Source organism: Leuresthes tenuis, unplaced genomic scaffold (assembly GCF_036924035.1).
Source record: "Leuresthes tenuis unplaced genomic scaffold, fLeuTen1.0.hap1 SCAF_19, whole genome shotgun sequence".
Classification (NCBI taxonomy): domain Eukaryota; kingdom Metazoa; phylum Chordata; class Actinopteri; order Atheriniformes; family Atherinopsidae; genus Leuresthes; species Leuresthes tenuis.
The window spans coordinates 30,070,157-30,087,688 of NW_027325373.1; the positions used below are offsets into that span (position 1 = coordinate 30,070,157).

The following is a 17,532-nucleotide window of genomic DNA, read 5'->3' on the forward strand; positions in this document are numbered from 1 at the left end:
ACTTTCTGATGACTCAAGCTAAGGTTGAAAAGATATTGTAAAGTCCCATACTGCAGTTCCATGCAGGCCCTCTGAAACCTGCAGTCTTATTCCACATCAGTTTCTCCACCTGAATGTTAGAGACAGACAGTCTGTATGGGGGGGGGTGGAGAAGTCTAATTGTATCCATGATGGATGTGCAGAGTGATATTATTGAGGTGTGACTGGGAAGGTGTGAATAGAAGTGAGCTGTGAAGTCTCTGTTGCTGGAGGCAGATGAGGAGCATGCTGAGTGTTGATCTGAACCGAACCCAATCAAAAACATGTTAAGCTCATTGGCTCTGTCCAGGCTTCTATCAATCCGAGCCTCTTTCAGCTTCAAGACTGTGATCATATAGTCACATGTACTATCGTTGGACTGTCAGCTCACATAGGATGGGCAAACCCACAGCATACAGTGCAATGCTATCCAATAGGTGCAATAGGATTGTCTACTGGGAATTGGAGGTAGGTTCTGAATATGTTGTAGCCCCCAGAGCAGTGAAGATCAGTTTTACGTTCATACTACATGGGGTTACAATACAATGATGGCATAACACAATTCATTAATATTACTGCACAAACATGCAAGGTCATTTAATTTCATTTGATTGTATTCTCCTGAAGTGTTTGTGTGTGCCATCAGGTGGTGGCAGAGCAGATCCCTCAGTTAGTCCAGGGGGTCAGAGGCAGCCAGTCTCAGCCTGACAGCCCAAGCGCTCAGCTGGCCCTCATCAGTGCCAGTCAGAACTTCCTTCAGGTGATTGTCACACTACGTCTTTCATTCACTCAGTGAACTGGGGTTAGAAATGTTAGTAGTAAGTTATTTTGTGCAGCAACACACGTATAAATAATATAATAATAATGTAAATAATAGTTACCAAGAGAAATAGAAAATTTGTGCTTATTTTAAACTTTGTTGATGTTCTGTGATTTTCAGGTTTGTAGGGTAGTGAAAAGATGACTTACTATTTTATAGTTTTTTTTCAAAAATAAACTTAAATGAGTGTGTATTTTACTTCCATTCAAATATGATTTTAGCTCTAGTTTGCCCTTTTATAAAAACCTTGGACATTAAGATGCACTTCTAATCAGGGCTTTGTTTTTTTATATTGTTTAATGAAGGCAATAGAAATAAACTTCTCCTCCTCCACCAGCCAGGTACTAAGATGGTTACAGCCGCCAAAGCCACAGCTCCCACCATCAGTGACCAGGCCTCAGCTATGCAGCTCAGCCAGTGTGCTAAGAATCTGGCTGGCGCCCTGGCAGAACTGCGAACTGCCTCACAGAAGGTACTGCACATTGTGTTTTCATGACCCAATAGTGTGAATGGAAAGCAAATGAAAGCAGTTCTAGCTTCACGAAGGGCTTTCTTACACGTTATTAAACTATCTTTCAAGACTAATTGAGACTGTTAGCTCATAGCTGCTGTGTTGTTGTTATTGGCGGCTAACGGGGGCTTATAGAGGGCTTTCTACGCACTCGTCTTCTGGGATGACTTCATCGACAACCACCGCTGCAGCACAGCTTATTCACTCCAGTAAGGACGTCCATCGTACTCAAAGTTGTCGTCCACGTCGTCAAAATCTGATAAATATCCTGCCATGTTGCACAAAACTATCAGTGGCAAACTACGTGTGGAGTGAATAAACTGTGCTGCAGGGGGGCGTCGATGATATGTGATGCTTATGGTAAGGGCTCAGGGTTCAGTATCGAACATCAGAAAACATTGTTGAAGTATACAATCTGTGTCTCGGTGTGTGTATTTACAAGGCTCAGGATGCTTGTGGTCAGCTGGAGATAGACAACGCTCTGACAATGGTCAGAGATCTAGAGAAAGACATCCAGGAGTCCAAGGCTTCTGCTGAAGAAGGCAAACTCAAACCACTGCCCGGAGACACGGTGAAACATACACACACACACATCAAAGGCTTACATTTCCTATTAGGTTGGGGCACATTTTGTAGTAGATATTAACACTAGATTAAATTGAATTTATTAGAAACAGACAAGTGAAAGAAGTGCATGTAGAACAGTGAGTATGACCATGAGTTTCTTCCTTTGTCTTCTTGATGTGCCATTCAGCTCGGGAAATGTTCCCAGGATCTGGGTACCAGCACTAAGGCTGTGACCTCAGGTATCGCACAGCTGCTGAGTGAGGCCACCCAGGGAAATGAGAACTACATCGGTGGGTTAAACATAAACACACTTAGATAAGAGCAATTCAAAGTAGGAGCACATCTTCCACCAAGGCCAGTGCCTATTTCTGCAGTTTGAAAGCAAGTAACCTGTGTCCAAACCATAATGAACGGGTTCTCTCTTTACATATATCTTTACTCTGCCTCTTAATCAATTTTCAAGATGGTTTATATTGGGGATGGAGTGATTTTCAATCGGATCGTCTTATCGGCGATCGAAGGGAGGATCGTGATCTTTTTTTCAAATGGCGATCTGTAAGGCCAACCTGAATTAATTTAATGCTATAAGATATTGAAGAAAAAATGTCTAGAACCTGCACTTTACTGTGTACTTAAAAATGTTTCTCATGGAGCAACATGTGTGCATTCAGAGCCCTCTGATCTGTGCAATAATAAACTCCTCAGTTTATTATTCACCGCGGACGCAGGCTCTCTCTGTCTCCTCTGTTCTTCATCTTCTTGCTTGCTTACCAAACACTTTCCTCTGCGCTACAAGTGGTGTGCTATATTATCTTTCTTTTTAGTCACAAAATAAATGATTCACGCATATATTTGAACAACAATAACTTTATTAGATCGAGGGATCAATGTGCGTAAATGAAATGCTCCTCACACAAATAACCAAACCAAAATAAAATTTTGAGCTTTTGTCTGTGCAGATGTGGCACAAAACTGTATTTCTAAATAAATGATAGGCTGTAATAGGGATGGAGTGATTTTCAATGACCTGAAGACAGGGCCGGTTTATATGTAATATTGTTCTCAGGCAGAATCATGTGAAGAACCTTTTTAATGTGATTATTTCTGATTTAAAGGTTCATATTTCACAATATCCCCTTAATATAGTGAACATTTATTTGGACAATTTGAGCAGTAACAAGTGCCTTCATCTTCTCCAAATGACACCGCATATAATGCAGACTGACGCTTGTCACCTCTGCTCTCCTCTGTCGGATCCAGGGATATCGGCCAGAGACATGGCCCAGGCTCTGAAGTCCCTGGCCTCAGCTGCTAGAGGAGTTGCTGCCACCACTGATGACCCAGCAGCACGCAGCGCTGTGCTCGACTGTGCTGGGGATGTTTTGGACAAGTCAGCCAACCTGATTGAAGAAACCAAGAGAGCCATTGCTAAGCCAGGAGACCCAGAGAGTCAACAGAGGCTGGCCCAGGTTTGACACAAAGTGACAGAGAATGGAAAAAATGTATCAGCTATCGTCAGGAATGTACAAGGCAGCTATAATTAGTGCTTCATTTCTGACATGGCTTTTAAATATCTGTTACTGAGTGTAAAATTAACCTACTCTTTGCTACAGTGTGCGATTAGAAGTTGAGCTAATACTGAAGAACAATGGTTCCCAGCCAGGCTGGGACGTTAGGCTGTGATTTAACATTCCAGCAAAAGAGGCTGGGACACAGCTGTAGATGAAAGCATGCTTTTTCATTTGACATCAGAACACGTTTGGACTGGTTTGTTCAGTGATAATGATTGTGTGTGTTTGTGTGCAGGTGGCGAAGGCAGTGTCTCAGGCTCTGAACAGATGCGTTAACTCCCTTCCTGGCCAGAGGGATGTGGACAATGCCATACGGACTGTGGGCGAAGCCAGCAAGGCCCTCTTGGCTGATTCTGTTAGTACAAAAAATATTGTTGATAATGGTATAATATATCATTTAAAAAAATGAAAAAATCAATGTGAATATATATGAACTTTTAGTAATTTGATACATTATGTAGAGGCCTGACAAATATCATAAACACGACACCCTCACATATACATAAAAAGAGGCTTTATGAATATTTATTTCTGTTATCATTCTGTCAGTTGCAAGACCCTCAATGCAGAATGTGTACTTGAGACATCTTTATTGTCAACACACATTGAAGTGTTGATGATTTGCTGTTAAATGTAATTTGGTTAGTTATGTCATTTCCAGTGTGTGTTTATATATGGTATCTAAGACAAAGAGATGTTTTGGAAGTACTCTTAAAAGTATTTTAGAGCTTTTCATTTGAAAAATAATGAAAGCAGTTGATGACTTGAAGGGTATATTATAGTTTTTAAAGTAAAGTGCTACAAAACTAGGCATGACCGCATCGGAAAGTACACTGCCTGGCCACACACTCCAGTGCTTGATTTTTATTTTTTTTTAACATTTGTGGCTGAATAATAATGGCAAAGATTTGGCAGAGCTAGGCCACCCTGCATCTTAGGCCTCTGCAACAGTTGCAGCCGTATTCTAGGTTTCTTCCCCTCCCATATAAATGAAGTGAAGACCTTATCAATGCATTTGAAGAAAGATTTAGGGAGATAAAGTGGAATACACTGAAACAGATTTTTTTACAGTTCACTTTTCCTGCTAAAGATAGGTGAAGTGTTTTCCATTTCTTCAAGTCTGCTTTGACTTTCTCAAATAACAGACAGAAGTTTTCCTGGTAAAGCTTCTGCATGTCTGTTGTGATGTTAGTGCCCAGATATCTAAAGCCATTTCTAGACATCTGGAACGGCAGAGCATTGTCCTGTATTTGAAGAGCCAAGTCATTAACAGGATAACATTCACTTTTACTAAAGTTCAGTGTGTGGACTACTGTTTTCTCATGTCGTGTTTATTTCCCACCTCACTTTCACATTTTTATCTTCAAATGACGTGTCAGGCAGCACCAGTTTAAAGTGTCCACGAACAAGATATTCAATTCCATATTTCTTCATTTCACACTTATGTGAGTTGTGACTTATGCGTATATATGACAGGAATAAGAACAGTCAGCAAGACACCATGACCGTGTCTGATTGACCGACTTGTTATAATACATTCACTCACACATTGTTGGAGGGAAAATGTTGGATTATGTATCTTGCTCATGGACACTTTTCACTGGTGTCTCTTTTGATGTAGGCATGGTTCATTGACTCAGCTAGATGATCATCTTTCATATTAGTTTGAAATATGAAGAGCTGGACAATAGAACTATGAAATAAAATTCATCTGGGAAAAAAAAGCTTCAACTTTTTAAATAGAGTGAGGCATGCATACAGGACTGCCAGTGCCTGAGGTCACATGGGCTTGAGCAGTTACATGCACAATCCAGCGGGAGTTGTCATAGATAATATAGATGCACATCAGAGACCCACAACATCCACTGTTCCAACTCTTTTCTTTCTTTATTTTTTAAGCATACAAATGTTGTTTTGGGATTTTCCCTCTTTGTCCAAAACAGTCTTTCTGTGTTTGGTCTTCAGGCCGTACTGTAGAATTCAATAACATACATATGAGAGAGCCAAGATCAAAGCAATGAATAAAACAACAAACCGCATCCAAAAACTAAAAGTTATCATCACACAACATCAGCTAACATCACTGTCTTATGAACATTGATGCAGTTTTAATTAGGAGGACTTTTTTCTCTTTTTTTAGCAAAAGCAACCTCTTATATTTTAATTTCAATAGCTCTTGTTGTTCTTCTCCTCCTGCTGTAGTTCCCATCCAGTGGACGGAGTTTCCAGGAGGTTCAGGTGCAGCTCAATGAGGTTGCAGCTGGCCTGAACCAGTCAGCCAACGAGGTGGTTCAGGCATCCAGAGGGACCACCCAGGACCTGGCCAGGGCAACAAGCAAGTTTGGAAATGACTTCACCAACTTCCTGGAGGCCGGTGTTGACATGGCTGGAACGTCCCATGTCAGTTTGATGAGAAAAGACTTGATCATGAGGTTTTTTTTGGCAGAAGCTGATGTGAAGCTTCCTGTTAACGTTACACTTTATGTAACTTAACATGACAGTTGATTCACTTCACAGCTGTTTATGCTAAAGCATGTCATACTATCAGGAGTCAAGAGAACCTCTGTAATTCCAGCATAGAAATTGTATTGAAGCAGTTTGTAAGGTTTTAGATCAAATTTTCACAACATATGACTCCTTTTATATTTACTATGTCGATCCAATTTAACACGGGTCTGTGATTGCTGTCTAAAGTTCTCTACATACCGTCTTCCTCATCTCCTCCAGTCTAAAGAGGACCAGACGCAGGTGGTGTCCAACCTGAAGACAATTTCCATGTCATCAAGCAAGCTGCTGCTGGCGGCCAAAGCTCTGTCCACTGATCCCAGCTCCCCCAACCTCAAAAACCAGTTGGCAGCAGCTGCTCGGTAAAGGAACATTTCACGTCCTCGAGTTCGGCCAGTTTTTTTCATCACCTATGAGGTTTTTTTTTACATATCTGAGCCTTTGCGTTTATAGGTCGGTTACAGACAGTATCAACCAGCTCATCACCATGTGCACTCAGCAGGCTCCAGGTCAGAAGGAGTGTGACAATGCTCTCAGAGAGCTGGAGGTAACAACCATCGTAAATCTATCAACCTATCACATCTACTGGTTAACCCACGATACCCTGAGAACCTTGAGAAAAAGGAAAGTCATATAACAGGCACTAGATTCTAGGATGCAAAGGTCATTTATGTCGTCAGCCGAGATGTATCGGTGCAGTGTGTGTTTCTCAGGTGTGTTGGTTGTGATTGTTTTGTCTCTGTGAGCAGTCAGTCAGGGGGATGCTGGAGAACCCAACAGAAGCTGTGAATGACCAGTCATTCTTTGAGTCCATCGACAGCGTCATGGAAAACTCTAAGGTTGAACACACACACACCGCTGCTGCTCTTCTCACCTGTTCGCTTTGATCAGCCTCCTCTTGTTTCTGAGCTTTTGGAAATTTAAGCAGCTGTTTCTGCCAGTGAAAACACGCTGACCTGATTAGATGTGGATTAGCAGCTGAAGTTCATTGAAACCTAAATACTTGAACATGGACATTCCATAATTGCACTGACCCTTCAAAAGTATCTTGTGTAATTTGTAGATTTCATACAATGAATGTGAATCTGTGTGGGGTGTAGCTGCACAAATAGCCCCCCTCTCAGTGGGGAAACAGTATCAACAGCATCAGTCCTGCTGCTGTGTAGCTATAGCTGCCTAATATAATCAAATAAATGAAAGGCTGACATTCTAAATGTTTTCACCACAAGAAAGTATCTGAAAACAGATTTCAAGAGTGATCTGTAAGGAGTGATCCTCTGAAACAGAGAGGATTAAGAATACATTCAGATCTTTGGACTGAAATCAGGAACAAATCTGAGCAAACATTTGATGGGTGCTATCAGCTCTTGACCATTTCTGACAGTCTGAACTATTGCCAGATTTTAGTAATCAACAACAAAGTGTCGAGGTTTGATACACACCTTATTATTATGATGGTAGCTTTAGATTTTTTGTTTAGCCTGTGTTCTCTGTAAAGTCATAAAAGAAACAATGACTTCATTCCTCAAACCAAGCTTTGTCCCGTTGACAGGTTCTTGGTGAGTCCATGGCTGGTATTTCACATCATGCCAAGAACTCAAACCTGCCAGAGTTTGGTGATTCAGTCAGTGCGGCGTCCAAAGCCTTATGTGGTCTCACAGAAGCAGCTGCACAGGTAAAACCCTGACTTTAGGCTACTGTATTAGTGCCATAAGAGCACTTTTTCATGAGAAAATGGAGTAGGATGGTAAGAAGTATGTTCAGCTTGTTTCTAATCTAAGCATTTCTAACTCTTACCTACTCGAAGCTGACGAGTGATCTGCTGATATTTGTAGGCTGCTTATCTCGTGGGAGTGTCAGACCCTAACAGTTCAGCTGGTCAGAAGGGCCTGGTGGACCCTACTCAGTTTGCCCGTGCTAATCAGTCCATTCAGATGGCCTGCCAGAACCTGGTGGACCCAGCCTGCACCCAATCTCAGGTACATGCTTTCCTCACTACCGTTTCCCACTGACGGCCAGCTTTACTTGTTGTTTTTGTTTCAGTTGGAGCGTATTAATGGGATGGAATGCATTCATACTGTCACTCTGCTCAGGTGCTTTCTGCAGCTACCATTGTGGCCAAGCACACTTCTGCACTGTGTAACGCGTGCCGCCTGGCCTCCTCCAAGACTCCTAACCCTGTTGCCAAGAGGCAGTTTGTCCAGTCAGCCAAAGAGGTGGCCAACACCACTGCCAACCTGGTCAAATCCATAAAGGTTTGTTTTGCAAATCATTTTGTGATCAACTACATGAGGAAGAAATCTGTGTTGAGTGAAAGCACATGCCTGGTTTTCAAAAAGGGATGGATTAAGGCTCTGTGCTTCCTGTAGGCCAACTGTGGTTTGCTTATTTGAAGCCCAGTCAATCAAGTTTTTTCCCCATATCTTGCTGTTTGTAGTTGTACTTAAACTGTAATCCAGTGCCAAAACTGTGGTCTGGAAGGAATAAATCCAGAAATGATGACAGAGCCCATTGGATTATTTTTACCTAGACCCCAATAGATATAGAATAAAACAATAACAAGAAGTACTGATCCTTAAAACACACATTTGTAACATTGGCTTAGAGAGTCCCAGCCTAAGGACTTGGTCTGTTACAACGCTCTAAGTAACATTGTCCCCTTCACAGGCTTTAGACGGAGCATTTAATGAGGAGAACAGAGAGAAGTGCAAAGCTGCCACTGGTCCTCTGATAGAAGCTGTGGACAACCTGACTGCCTTCGCTTCCAACCCAGAATTTGCCAGCATTCCTGCTCAGATCAGTCCTGAGGTTTGTCCTCATCTTTCCATTGAAATGTCAGCAAGTCATACTATTATGAAGAATTCTATTAGAATTTATGTTTGAAGATTTTAGCTTTCAGCTCTTACAAACCATTTCCACAACTGTGTATTTATTTGTTTGTTATTATAGTGTGCACAATAGTTAGGGAAGTGAGTATTTCCAATCAATCAATCAATCAAACTTTATTTATTCATAAAACTTTGCAGCTCAGTGCTTTACAGGACAACAACATACCTCCAAAAGCCGGAGCAAAATCTCTCTCTCACTTTTGCTCTCTCTGACACACACACACACACACACACACACACACTCAGATCACTACTGAGCCCACCAATGAACTGAGGAAGTGCTAGCAGTGAGGAAAAACCAGAGATGAGGTAAAAACCAGAGATAAATGCATAAGACAAACAAAGCATGATACATAAATGAAACTGGGTAAAAAAACACAATAAATCATTTAAACAAAGTAAAGTAAAAAGTGTAAGCAGCAGTGAGGGAAGAAAAAAAAAGCAGCTGAAATAAAATCATTAACATTCTCTGCTGCCCTCAGGCTGTCCCACCGTGGGTTTTCACCACAAAGTAGAGCATTACAGTAATCGATTCTGAAGGCATTGATGTTTTGATATCAGAGATACAATTTAAAAAAGAGTCTATGTCACAACCGGTGTGGTGGGGATTGTGCGTGACGTGGTGGAGGTAGGACCCAGATGCAGATTTTAACTTTATGCCATCAGCATAAAGTTAATGCCGCATCTCCTGATGACATTTCCTGTGGGGTAGCATATAAAGATTAAAAAGTGTTGGACCTAAATTTGAACCTTTGAAGACACAATTAATTTTATAGCTTTTGGATGATTGATCCTCCATACTTGTTTTCCTCCAAAAAAACCCTAAATATAAATAAAAGAATTTGATAATAATGATAGATAGAAAATACTTTTTTTTTTCCTCATGGGGGTTATTTCAACACGATCAAGATGCGACAACCTAGTTATGTGTTTGACTTTCAGTCATTCTCAGGTCATCTGTTGTCTTTGTGCCTGTGGGCCTTCATCACCCTGAACAGGATAAAACGGGTATAGAAAATTAAGTGATTAACACTTATTAATATTAATTGTTATCCTAGAAAAAAGCAAAAATGAATAGCAAGGATTTAGAAGAAATGAACTATAATGCTGTCAGGGAGCCAGCGTCCACAACATTCAAGTTACAGCAGAATGATTGCTTCAAGACACACAACCCAGTTCCTGAAGAGTTGAGACGCTTTGTAAAATGTGAAAACAAAAATGAAGGTAAATGTTACTCACAATAGAAGCAGCAGCAGGTCGCAGAAACAATGGGATAGAGGCAACAAAAGGCTGGAACAGTAAAGAGTGCTAAAAAGAAACTGACACTGAGAGGTTGTGTGTCTGAGGAGGTGGTCAGCAGCACAGGAGCACCACAGAGGACTGTACTCTCACTGCTTCTCTCCACTCTGTCCTCCTCAGAGTCCTGTCACCTACAGAAATACTCTCATGACATTTCTATTGTGGAAGAGGACTCAATATTGAATAATACTATTGTTATTTAACATGAATATATGTCATTAACATGTAATTTCCATTATTTTGTTCAATTATTCTGTAATTGCCTAAAAAATGAAAGCTGAAGCAACTTTTTGCTTTTCTGTTTTAAATTTTCAGCATTTTGAATTGAATCAAGATTAAGCCAAAATAGATTACACACCTATTACAGCAGCATAGGAGATTGAAAACATATAACACATTATGAAACAAAGCAAAACAATGGAGATGAGCCATTTTGGTCATGATTTTCATTCACATTCCTTAGGGTCATGCAGCCATGGAGCCCATAGTGGCAGCAGCAAAGATGATGCTGGAGAGCTCAACTGGCCTAATTCAGACAGCCCGATCTCTGGCTGTCAACCCTAAAGACCCTCCCAAGTGGTCAGTGCTGGCTGGACACTCAAGGACAGTGTCTGACTCCATCAAGAAACTCATCACGAACATGAGGTGAGCTTTGCTGTACAGCAGCTGCTACTACACATGCAGCATTGGTGGGCAACACAGGTGAACTCTCTCAGCAGACAACATGGACAGAAACTCACAGCCAGCAGTTCAACATCTGGGGTGCAGAGAGGCTCCTTCTCAGTAATCTGTAATCCTCCTCCTTTACTGTTAGCGCTCTGTCTGCAGTCTCTGTCTTCCTGGATAGTCTGAAAGCTGAGCAGAGAGCTGTTAGAGTTGTTCCTGCAGCCATGTCCAGGATTCCACCATCTGTTGTTAACCAGCTCTGTGATCCTCCTCCTTTACTGTTAGCGCTCTGTCTGCAGTCTGTCTGCCCGGATAGTCTGAAAGCTGAGCAGAGAGCTGTTAGAGTTGTTCCTGCAGCCAGGTCCAGGATTCCACCATCTGTTGTTAACCAGCTCTGTGATCCTCCTCCTTTACTGTTAGCGCTCTGTCTGCAGTCTCTGTCTTCCTGGATAGTCTGAAAGCTGAGCAGAGAGCTGTTAGAGTTGTTCCTGCAGCCAGGTCCAGGATTCCACCATCTGTTGTTAACCAGCTCTGTGATCCTCCTCCTTTACTGTTAGCGCTCTGTCTGCAGTCTCTGTCTTCCTGGATAGTCTGAAAGCTGAGCAGAGAGCTGTTAGAGTTGTTCCTGCAGCCAGGTCCAGGATTCCACCATCTGTTGTTAACCAGCTCTGTGATCCTCCTCCTTTACTGTTAGCGCTCTGTCTGCAGTCTGTCTGCCCGGATAGTCTGAAAGCTGAGCAGAGAGCTGTTAGAGTTGTTCCTGCAGCCAGGTCCAGGATTCCACCATCTGTTGTTAACCAGCTCTGTGATCCTCCTCCTTTACTGTTAGCGCTCTGTCTGCAGTCTCTGTCTGCCCGGATAGTCTGAAAGCTGTTAAGAGTCGCAGCCATGTCTTGATGAAAAGAATAATATTGCCATCCTGATAATCCTGCTTTGTTCTCATTAAGGATCCAAACTTGTCCATTTTATCTGCCAGTGAACACACACTTCCTGTTATGATCGATGGATGAAGTGGTTCAACCCCCTTCAACTCACCTTGAATTGGGGGTCTTGCTATAGGCCATTACTTGGGTTTTGGAAAGCTCAGTTAGCTGCTCCAACTGTTTCCTGTGGCCATGCTTATGCATAATGTTTTAACAGATGTAAAAAGAGTGATCAGCAGAAGTCCTTCCAGTAGCACAACATCCAAATCAGCACAGAAAAATGTTTCAGAAATCTGTGTTTTCACAGAAAAAAGCTCAATAGAAAATCCAGATAAGATGCAATTACACACACACATATATATATGAACCATATAGGTTTACATTTATCCACACAGTATTTATTTCTATTCTGTTGTGATATTCCATGTAACCATTGAAAGCTTCTTTCTCTGCATCAGGGCACTGTTTAGTTCAGTTGTTTGTGTGCATACCCAATGTACAGAGGCTGTAGGTCCTCAGCTCAAGCGCTCCAGGTTGGAGTATAAACCTGGAGCCTGTGGTCATTCTCACACTGTCTGCCCACCTTCCTGTCCAGCTACTGCCAGGAAAAAACATTAGTGCCAGAAAAAATCTTTAAAAAAATAAGGGTCATAAGGTTAAGGTTGGCAGTTTTGGACATTGTTTTCTGACGTTTCTACATATCAGACCATTGGCATGTGTGTATGTCTAAATGCATGAATGCTTTTGAGAATTATGAGGCCCGCTGAAAAAAAAGCCATTTTCATTTCAAACTAAAAATAAGATTTGTGTCTTTAGCTTTTGTCAGGTTTGCTGCAAGAATTTAAGGATAGCCCATTACTTATGTAATAAATACTTATTGCACATTTTCCATTTAATTTGTTCAGAGAAAAAGCTCCTGGCCAGAGAGAATGTGATGATGCTATTGAAGTGTTGAACAGCTGCATCCGTGAAGTTGATCAGGCCTCACTTGCTGCCATAAGCCAGCAGCTAACACCCAGAGAAGACATCTCTATGGAGGTAAGAACACACTCACCGATTACGGCTACGACTGCTACTCTCTTTTGGGTTTGTAAGTGTTACTGCCATGAAGTCCTCAGAAAGAAAATGCATATGGTTAAAATTTTTGTCAACTTTGTGGGGATCCAGAATCACACAGACAATGATGAATATGTAAATCGCATAACTTAAGTCTGCAAATCATGATAAAATCACAGAGGACATCAAACTGGATTTCAACACTGATTTTTACAGGCATTATGCTAACAGCGAGATGTTTCACAGGCACTTTAAGGGTGGGAACTGAATACACAAGTGTGAAAATACGACTGTCTCCTGGTTAAAAAAAAAGAAATCATAAAGCCCCAATGCCCACTGTTTCTTCATGGCCATATATCTCTTTGGGTTGCGAGGAGCATTAATAACATGGGGACCCGAGTACCAATCCAGCAGGTGTGGGACATATTTATATTGCCATGTGAAATCTCATCTAAAGTTTCACGATGAATCAATCTTTCACATTTTGATCAGACATCCATAGATGCCCTCTAGGCGTTTTTTCATTAAAAAAGGCTTAAACAGTTACTGCTGATCATTATAAATATGCTTGTAAAAATACATTCACTTTGACATCAAACACTTTTATCCATAGAATGCATATCACTCAACATAAAAACACAAAAGGAGGTTTGCCACGAGCAACGTCTGCTCACAGTGCTCCATAGGTGTCATAATTAGTTTCATGAAGCAGAGAAAAAACCTGCCTGTAACTCCTGCATCCCTCCTGATACTGATAAATAGTTGGCCCTGCAGCATTGAGATGGTTAATCCACTTCACCTGTGGATGGTTCGGATGTTGCTACAACCACAGCTACAGTTATGTCATTTGCAGGCTGCAGTCAGTCAGATACGCTGTGTGTCTTGGTGAAGGTGAACATCAGCACACATGGCTCAGACTCTCTGCACCCAAAACAAGCTTTGGACTAAATATTGAGATACAGTTTGAAAAAAAATGCAATAAAATAATAATAATGATGATCAAATGTTATTGCACCGTCATGCAACAATTTACTGCAAAGTAGCACACAATGTCCCATAAATCAAACACTCCACACAGCTCCACACTGTTGAAGTAATGAAATGCTGAAGACTGGCTCTGTTTTAGTCCTGACCCGGTCTGATCTGTGAACTGTTAGACATTTCCACGTGTATTAAATGAAACGTTTGTATGTTGTAGACTCTTCACGAGCAGATGGCAGCTTCCGTTCATGAGATCAGTAACCTGATAGATCCTGTAGCTGTGGCTGCTCGGTCTGAGGCCTCCCAGCTTGGACACAAGGTAAAACCTGGAACAACACCTCTACACAGTTCACAGTGACATAAGAATGTCGACCAGTTGGAGGTCCATTTAAAGGCTGTCCTTGGGACTGTCTCTTTTTTCAGAAACTGTGTTTTGAGCTTGCCATAATGCATCATTTGTTTCCCACATACTTGGATAGGTATCTCAGATGGCTAGCTACTTTGAGCCCCTGATCATGGCAGCTATTGGTACAGCCTCCAAGATCCTCAGCAGCCAACAGCAGATGGCTGTCTTAGATCAGACAAAGACTCTCGCAGAGTCAGCTCTGCAGATGCTCTACACTGCCAAAGAGGCTGGAGGAAACCCCAAGGTACTGAAGCATACACTTGTCATATCTGTCATCTTGGAATCTGAAAGAGAAACCTGACTAACTCCTAGCTTGCCATAACCCAGTCTCAAAAATGATAATGTAGCTCATGATGACAATGATGGCCAATGGCCAATGGCCAATGTGATGTCAAAATGCATGCTTGCTTAATATCTGCAAAACGTTGTTTGAGCCACCAACAGGAGAGAAGCCTGAATGTAGGCTAAAAATGACTTGACCCAGGCGTGAAAGCCGTGGTGAGACTGAACTCATGTCATGGTCCCAAGCTGTTGACATGATGAATTACTTTGTCATTTTTTTTCCACCCAAAATGAATATCATTACACACATACACATTAACAGCATCATCACATTTTATGTTGTGATCAAGATCGAAGTCTTCATCCCCTAGTGGTGAAATAGCATCAAACATTCTCAGCCTGTACACCGCAGCCAGATTTGGTGTTATATGGAGCTACATGAGTTTCAGTACATATGACCAGATCAACAGATAATTATGGAAAGACAACATATCTTTAATGCTTAAGATCTTCAAATTCACTACATGAAAAAAAGTCTTTCTTTTTACAGTCTATAGTATGTACAATTAGTCAAATAAGCAATTAAAGATATGTTAGACAAACAAAGCAAAAACTTCTGACACAAATGGATGTGTAAATCACAGCATTGGTCTTTATGGAGAAGGCACTCCCTTAGGGCTCTTATATTTATGGCGCTGAGCGGTTTGAACAGACTTCCCGTGTGTTTCCTTTCTTCAGGCAGCACACATGCAGGATGCTCTTGAGGAGTCAGTGCAGATGATGAAAGAAGCAGTTGATGACCTGGGTGCCACTTTGGCTGAGGCTGCCAGTGCAGCAGGTGCTGTGGGTGGCATGGTGGACTCCATTAATGATGCCATCAATAAAATGGAAGATACACCTACACAAGAACCTGAAGGCACCTTTGTGGACTACCAGACTACAATGGTTAAGACGGCCAAGGCCATTGCTGTTACAGTACAGGAGATGGTAAGAAACTTTGCCAAAGTTTTGTATTTTATTGATAATCTGATATGATATTTTTGTAAGTTTGTAAGTTATCTGACTCAAAGGTCTTAAACAATTGCTACTTCATGGTTAAAGAAAAAAACAATCTCTGGATTTTGTACAAAGTTTAACAACTTTTTTCAAAATGTTTCCTACTTAAGTTAAAGGGTCAATCGGTGTTTTTACAGTTCCTTAGGTTCCAATTTAGCAAGTCAATCTGCCATGGTTTCCAAAATATTCAGATTTAGTTATATAGATTTTAAGGTGAAGCATGTCACTTGCAGCAAGACATTTGGAAACAGATCTCTGATGCTAATCTTTGAATATCACCCTATATAGTAAAGCTCAAAAATCCAAGTAGCATTTTCCTAAACACACTGTTTTGGTGGTTAAAACAATTTGATCTTGTTGTGATGTATACTGCTGCATCACAACAGGGAACGTGAAGTTCAATCTTAAATCAAGTTTGTCTCCTATTCAATCAGTGCTGCCTATTCATCAGCAATTTCAAACTTCAAAGTGGAGAGGCGAAGATTTTCCTTTATATTAAACCTGAGTTTTTTGTCACCTCAAACACTAAGGTTAACTGAGGAAATAATCATGATCAGTTTAAGAAACAAACTTGACACCATACAACTTTAAAGATTTACTGCACGCTGCAGTAGCATCTGTTAATATTGCACATTATTGCCATCAAATATGATTTTAGTTTTTATATTGCTGCATTACATACATACACACAGACTGTTACAAACGGACCACGCTGGAGACGTCACACACACCCTTCAGTTACCTCGCACACATCTGAATCTGCAGACTATGGAAATGGGCAACTCTGCACTAAACATTACAGATACCTCTTTATAGTGGTAGTTGCTTAACAGTAAATACAGTCCAACGCAGGCACCATAAGGCCATAAGGCACAAAAATCGGCCATGCGCCATATAATCCAGTGCGCTTTATGTGTGCACCAGATTCCAAAATCTGTCACGGATACCGCCATTTTGAATTTACCGCGGGGAGCGCCGAGCATTCATCGGGACATTAAGCCCCCTCTGCATCACTCACCGCTCTCCCTTCATGCCGCTCACCGCCACGTTCACTTTTGCCGCGCTTCTTCGCTGTCATAGGTTGGAAATGAATGGCAACTGGCCACTTCCATCACTCGCTTTGCATTCAGTGTGACTGCAGGGTCAGGCGTGTCTCAGCCATTCACTCTGAATGGGGCGAAGATTGTATGGAGCTCGTACTTAGCGATTGAATCGTGTCATTAATGCTTCTGCCCATGTCCCAGTGAGTGCCTGTTCTTCAGTCTGAGATGGGTGAAGCAGACCGATGTGCAGTTTATAAGTTTATAAGTGTAAAAACCACCCACGATGTTGTCCTTGACCGTCGGACCATTTCCCGCTGACACAGGGACATAATACATACCTACGTGTGCTGGCAGCCATAAACCAATCAGAGAACAGTAGGTAATACTACGCCTTATAATCAGGTGCGCCTTATGTATGGGTTCAATACAGAGATGGACCTCATAATTGAGGGTGCGCTTTATAATCAGATGAGAGCCTTATAGTGCGCAAAGGATGGTATATTGCTTTATATTCTTAAACAATATAGTCAATGACACTTCATTATCATTCAGTAATTTAGCACTTTTTTATCCAAAGCAACTTTCAGATACCACACTGAAACTTCAGTACAACCGTGGGGTAGTTCACTTCACTTCAATTCAATTCAATTCAGTTTATTTCTATAGCACCAAATTACAACAACTGTCATCTCAGGGAACTTAAATAATACAGTCCAATTCAAACCAGTTTGAGTTCAATTCATTGTAATCATAATCCAATCAAATCCATCCGTCCATCCATCTTCTAAATCTTCTTAATCCGTCGGTCAGGTCGCGGGGGGGCTGGAGCCTATCCCAGCGGTCATCTGGGGAGAGGCGGGGTTCACCCTGGACAGGTCCATCACAGGACCACATAGAGACAAACAACCACACACGCTCACACCAATTAACCTAACACGCT

General features: G+C 41.5%; 1 protein-coding gene across 1 annotated transcript in view; it reads left to right on the plus strand.

The window, feature by feature from the left end:
- The window catches only part of tln1 (talin 1), a 96,990-nt gene that overhangs the window by 50,189 nt on the left and 29,269 nt on the right, over positions 1–17,532 (plus strand). The window contains exons 24-42 of the mRNA XM_072372305.1: positions 665–778; positions 1,176–1,310; positions 1,792–1,920; positions 2,104–2,206; positions 3,177–3,385; positions 3,723–3,842; positions 5,690–5,887; positions 6,215–6,354; positions 6,446–6,539; positions 6,742–6,831; positions 7,545–7,667; positions 7,828–7,971; positions 8,086–8,247; positions 8,660–8,800; positions 10,643–10,824; positions 12,674–12,806; positions 14,023–14,124; positions 14,285–14,455; positions 15,232–15,480. Coding sequence (XP_072228406.1) covers positions 665–778; positions 1,176–1,310; positions 1,792–1,920; positions 2,104–2,206; positions 3,177–3,385; positions 3,723–3,842; positions 5,690–5,887; positions 6,215–6,354; positions 6,446–6,539; positions 6,742–6,831; positions 7,545–7,667; positions 7,828–7,971; positions 8,086–8,247; positions 8,660–8,800; positions 10,643–10,824; positions 12,674–12,806; positions 14,023–14,124; positions 14,285–14,455; positions 15,232–15,480 — 2,739 coding nt within the window. The remainder of the gene's footprint in view (positions 1–664; positions 779–1,175; positions 1,311–1,791; positions 1,921–2,103; positions 2,207–3,176; positions 3,386–3,722; positions 3,843–5,689; positions 5,888–6,214; positions 6,355–6,445; positions 6,540–6,741; positions 6,832–7,544; positions 7,668–7,827; positions 7,972–8,085; positions 8,248–8,659; positions 8,801–10,642; positions 10,825–12,673; positions 12,807–14,022; positions 14,125–14,284; positions 14,456–15,231; positions 15,481–17,532) is intronic.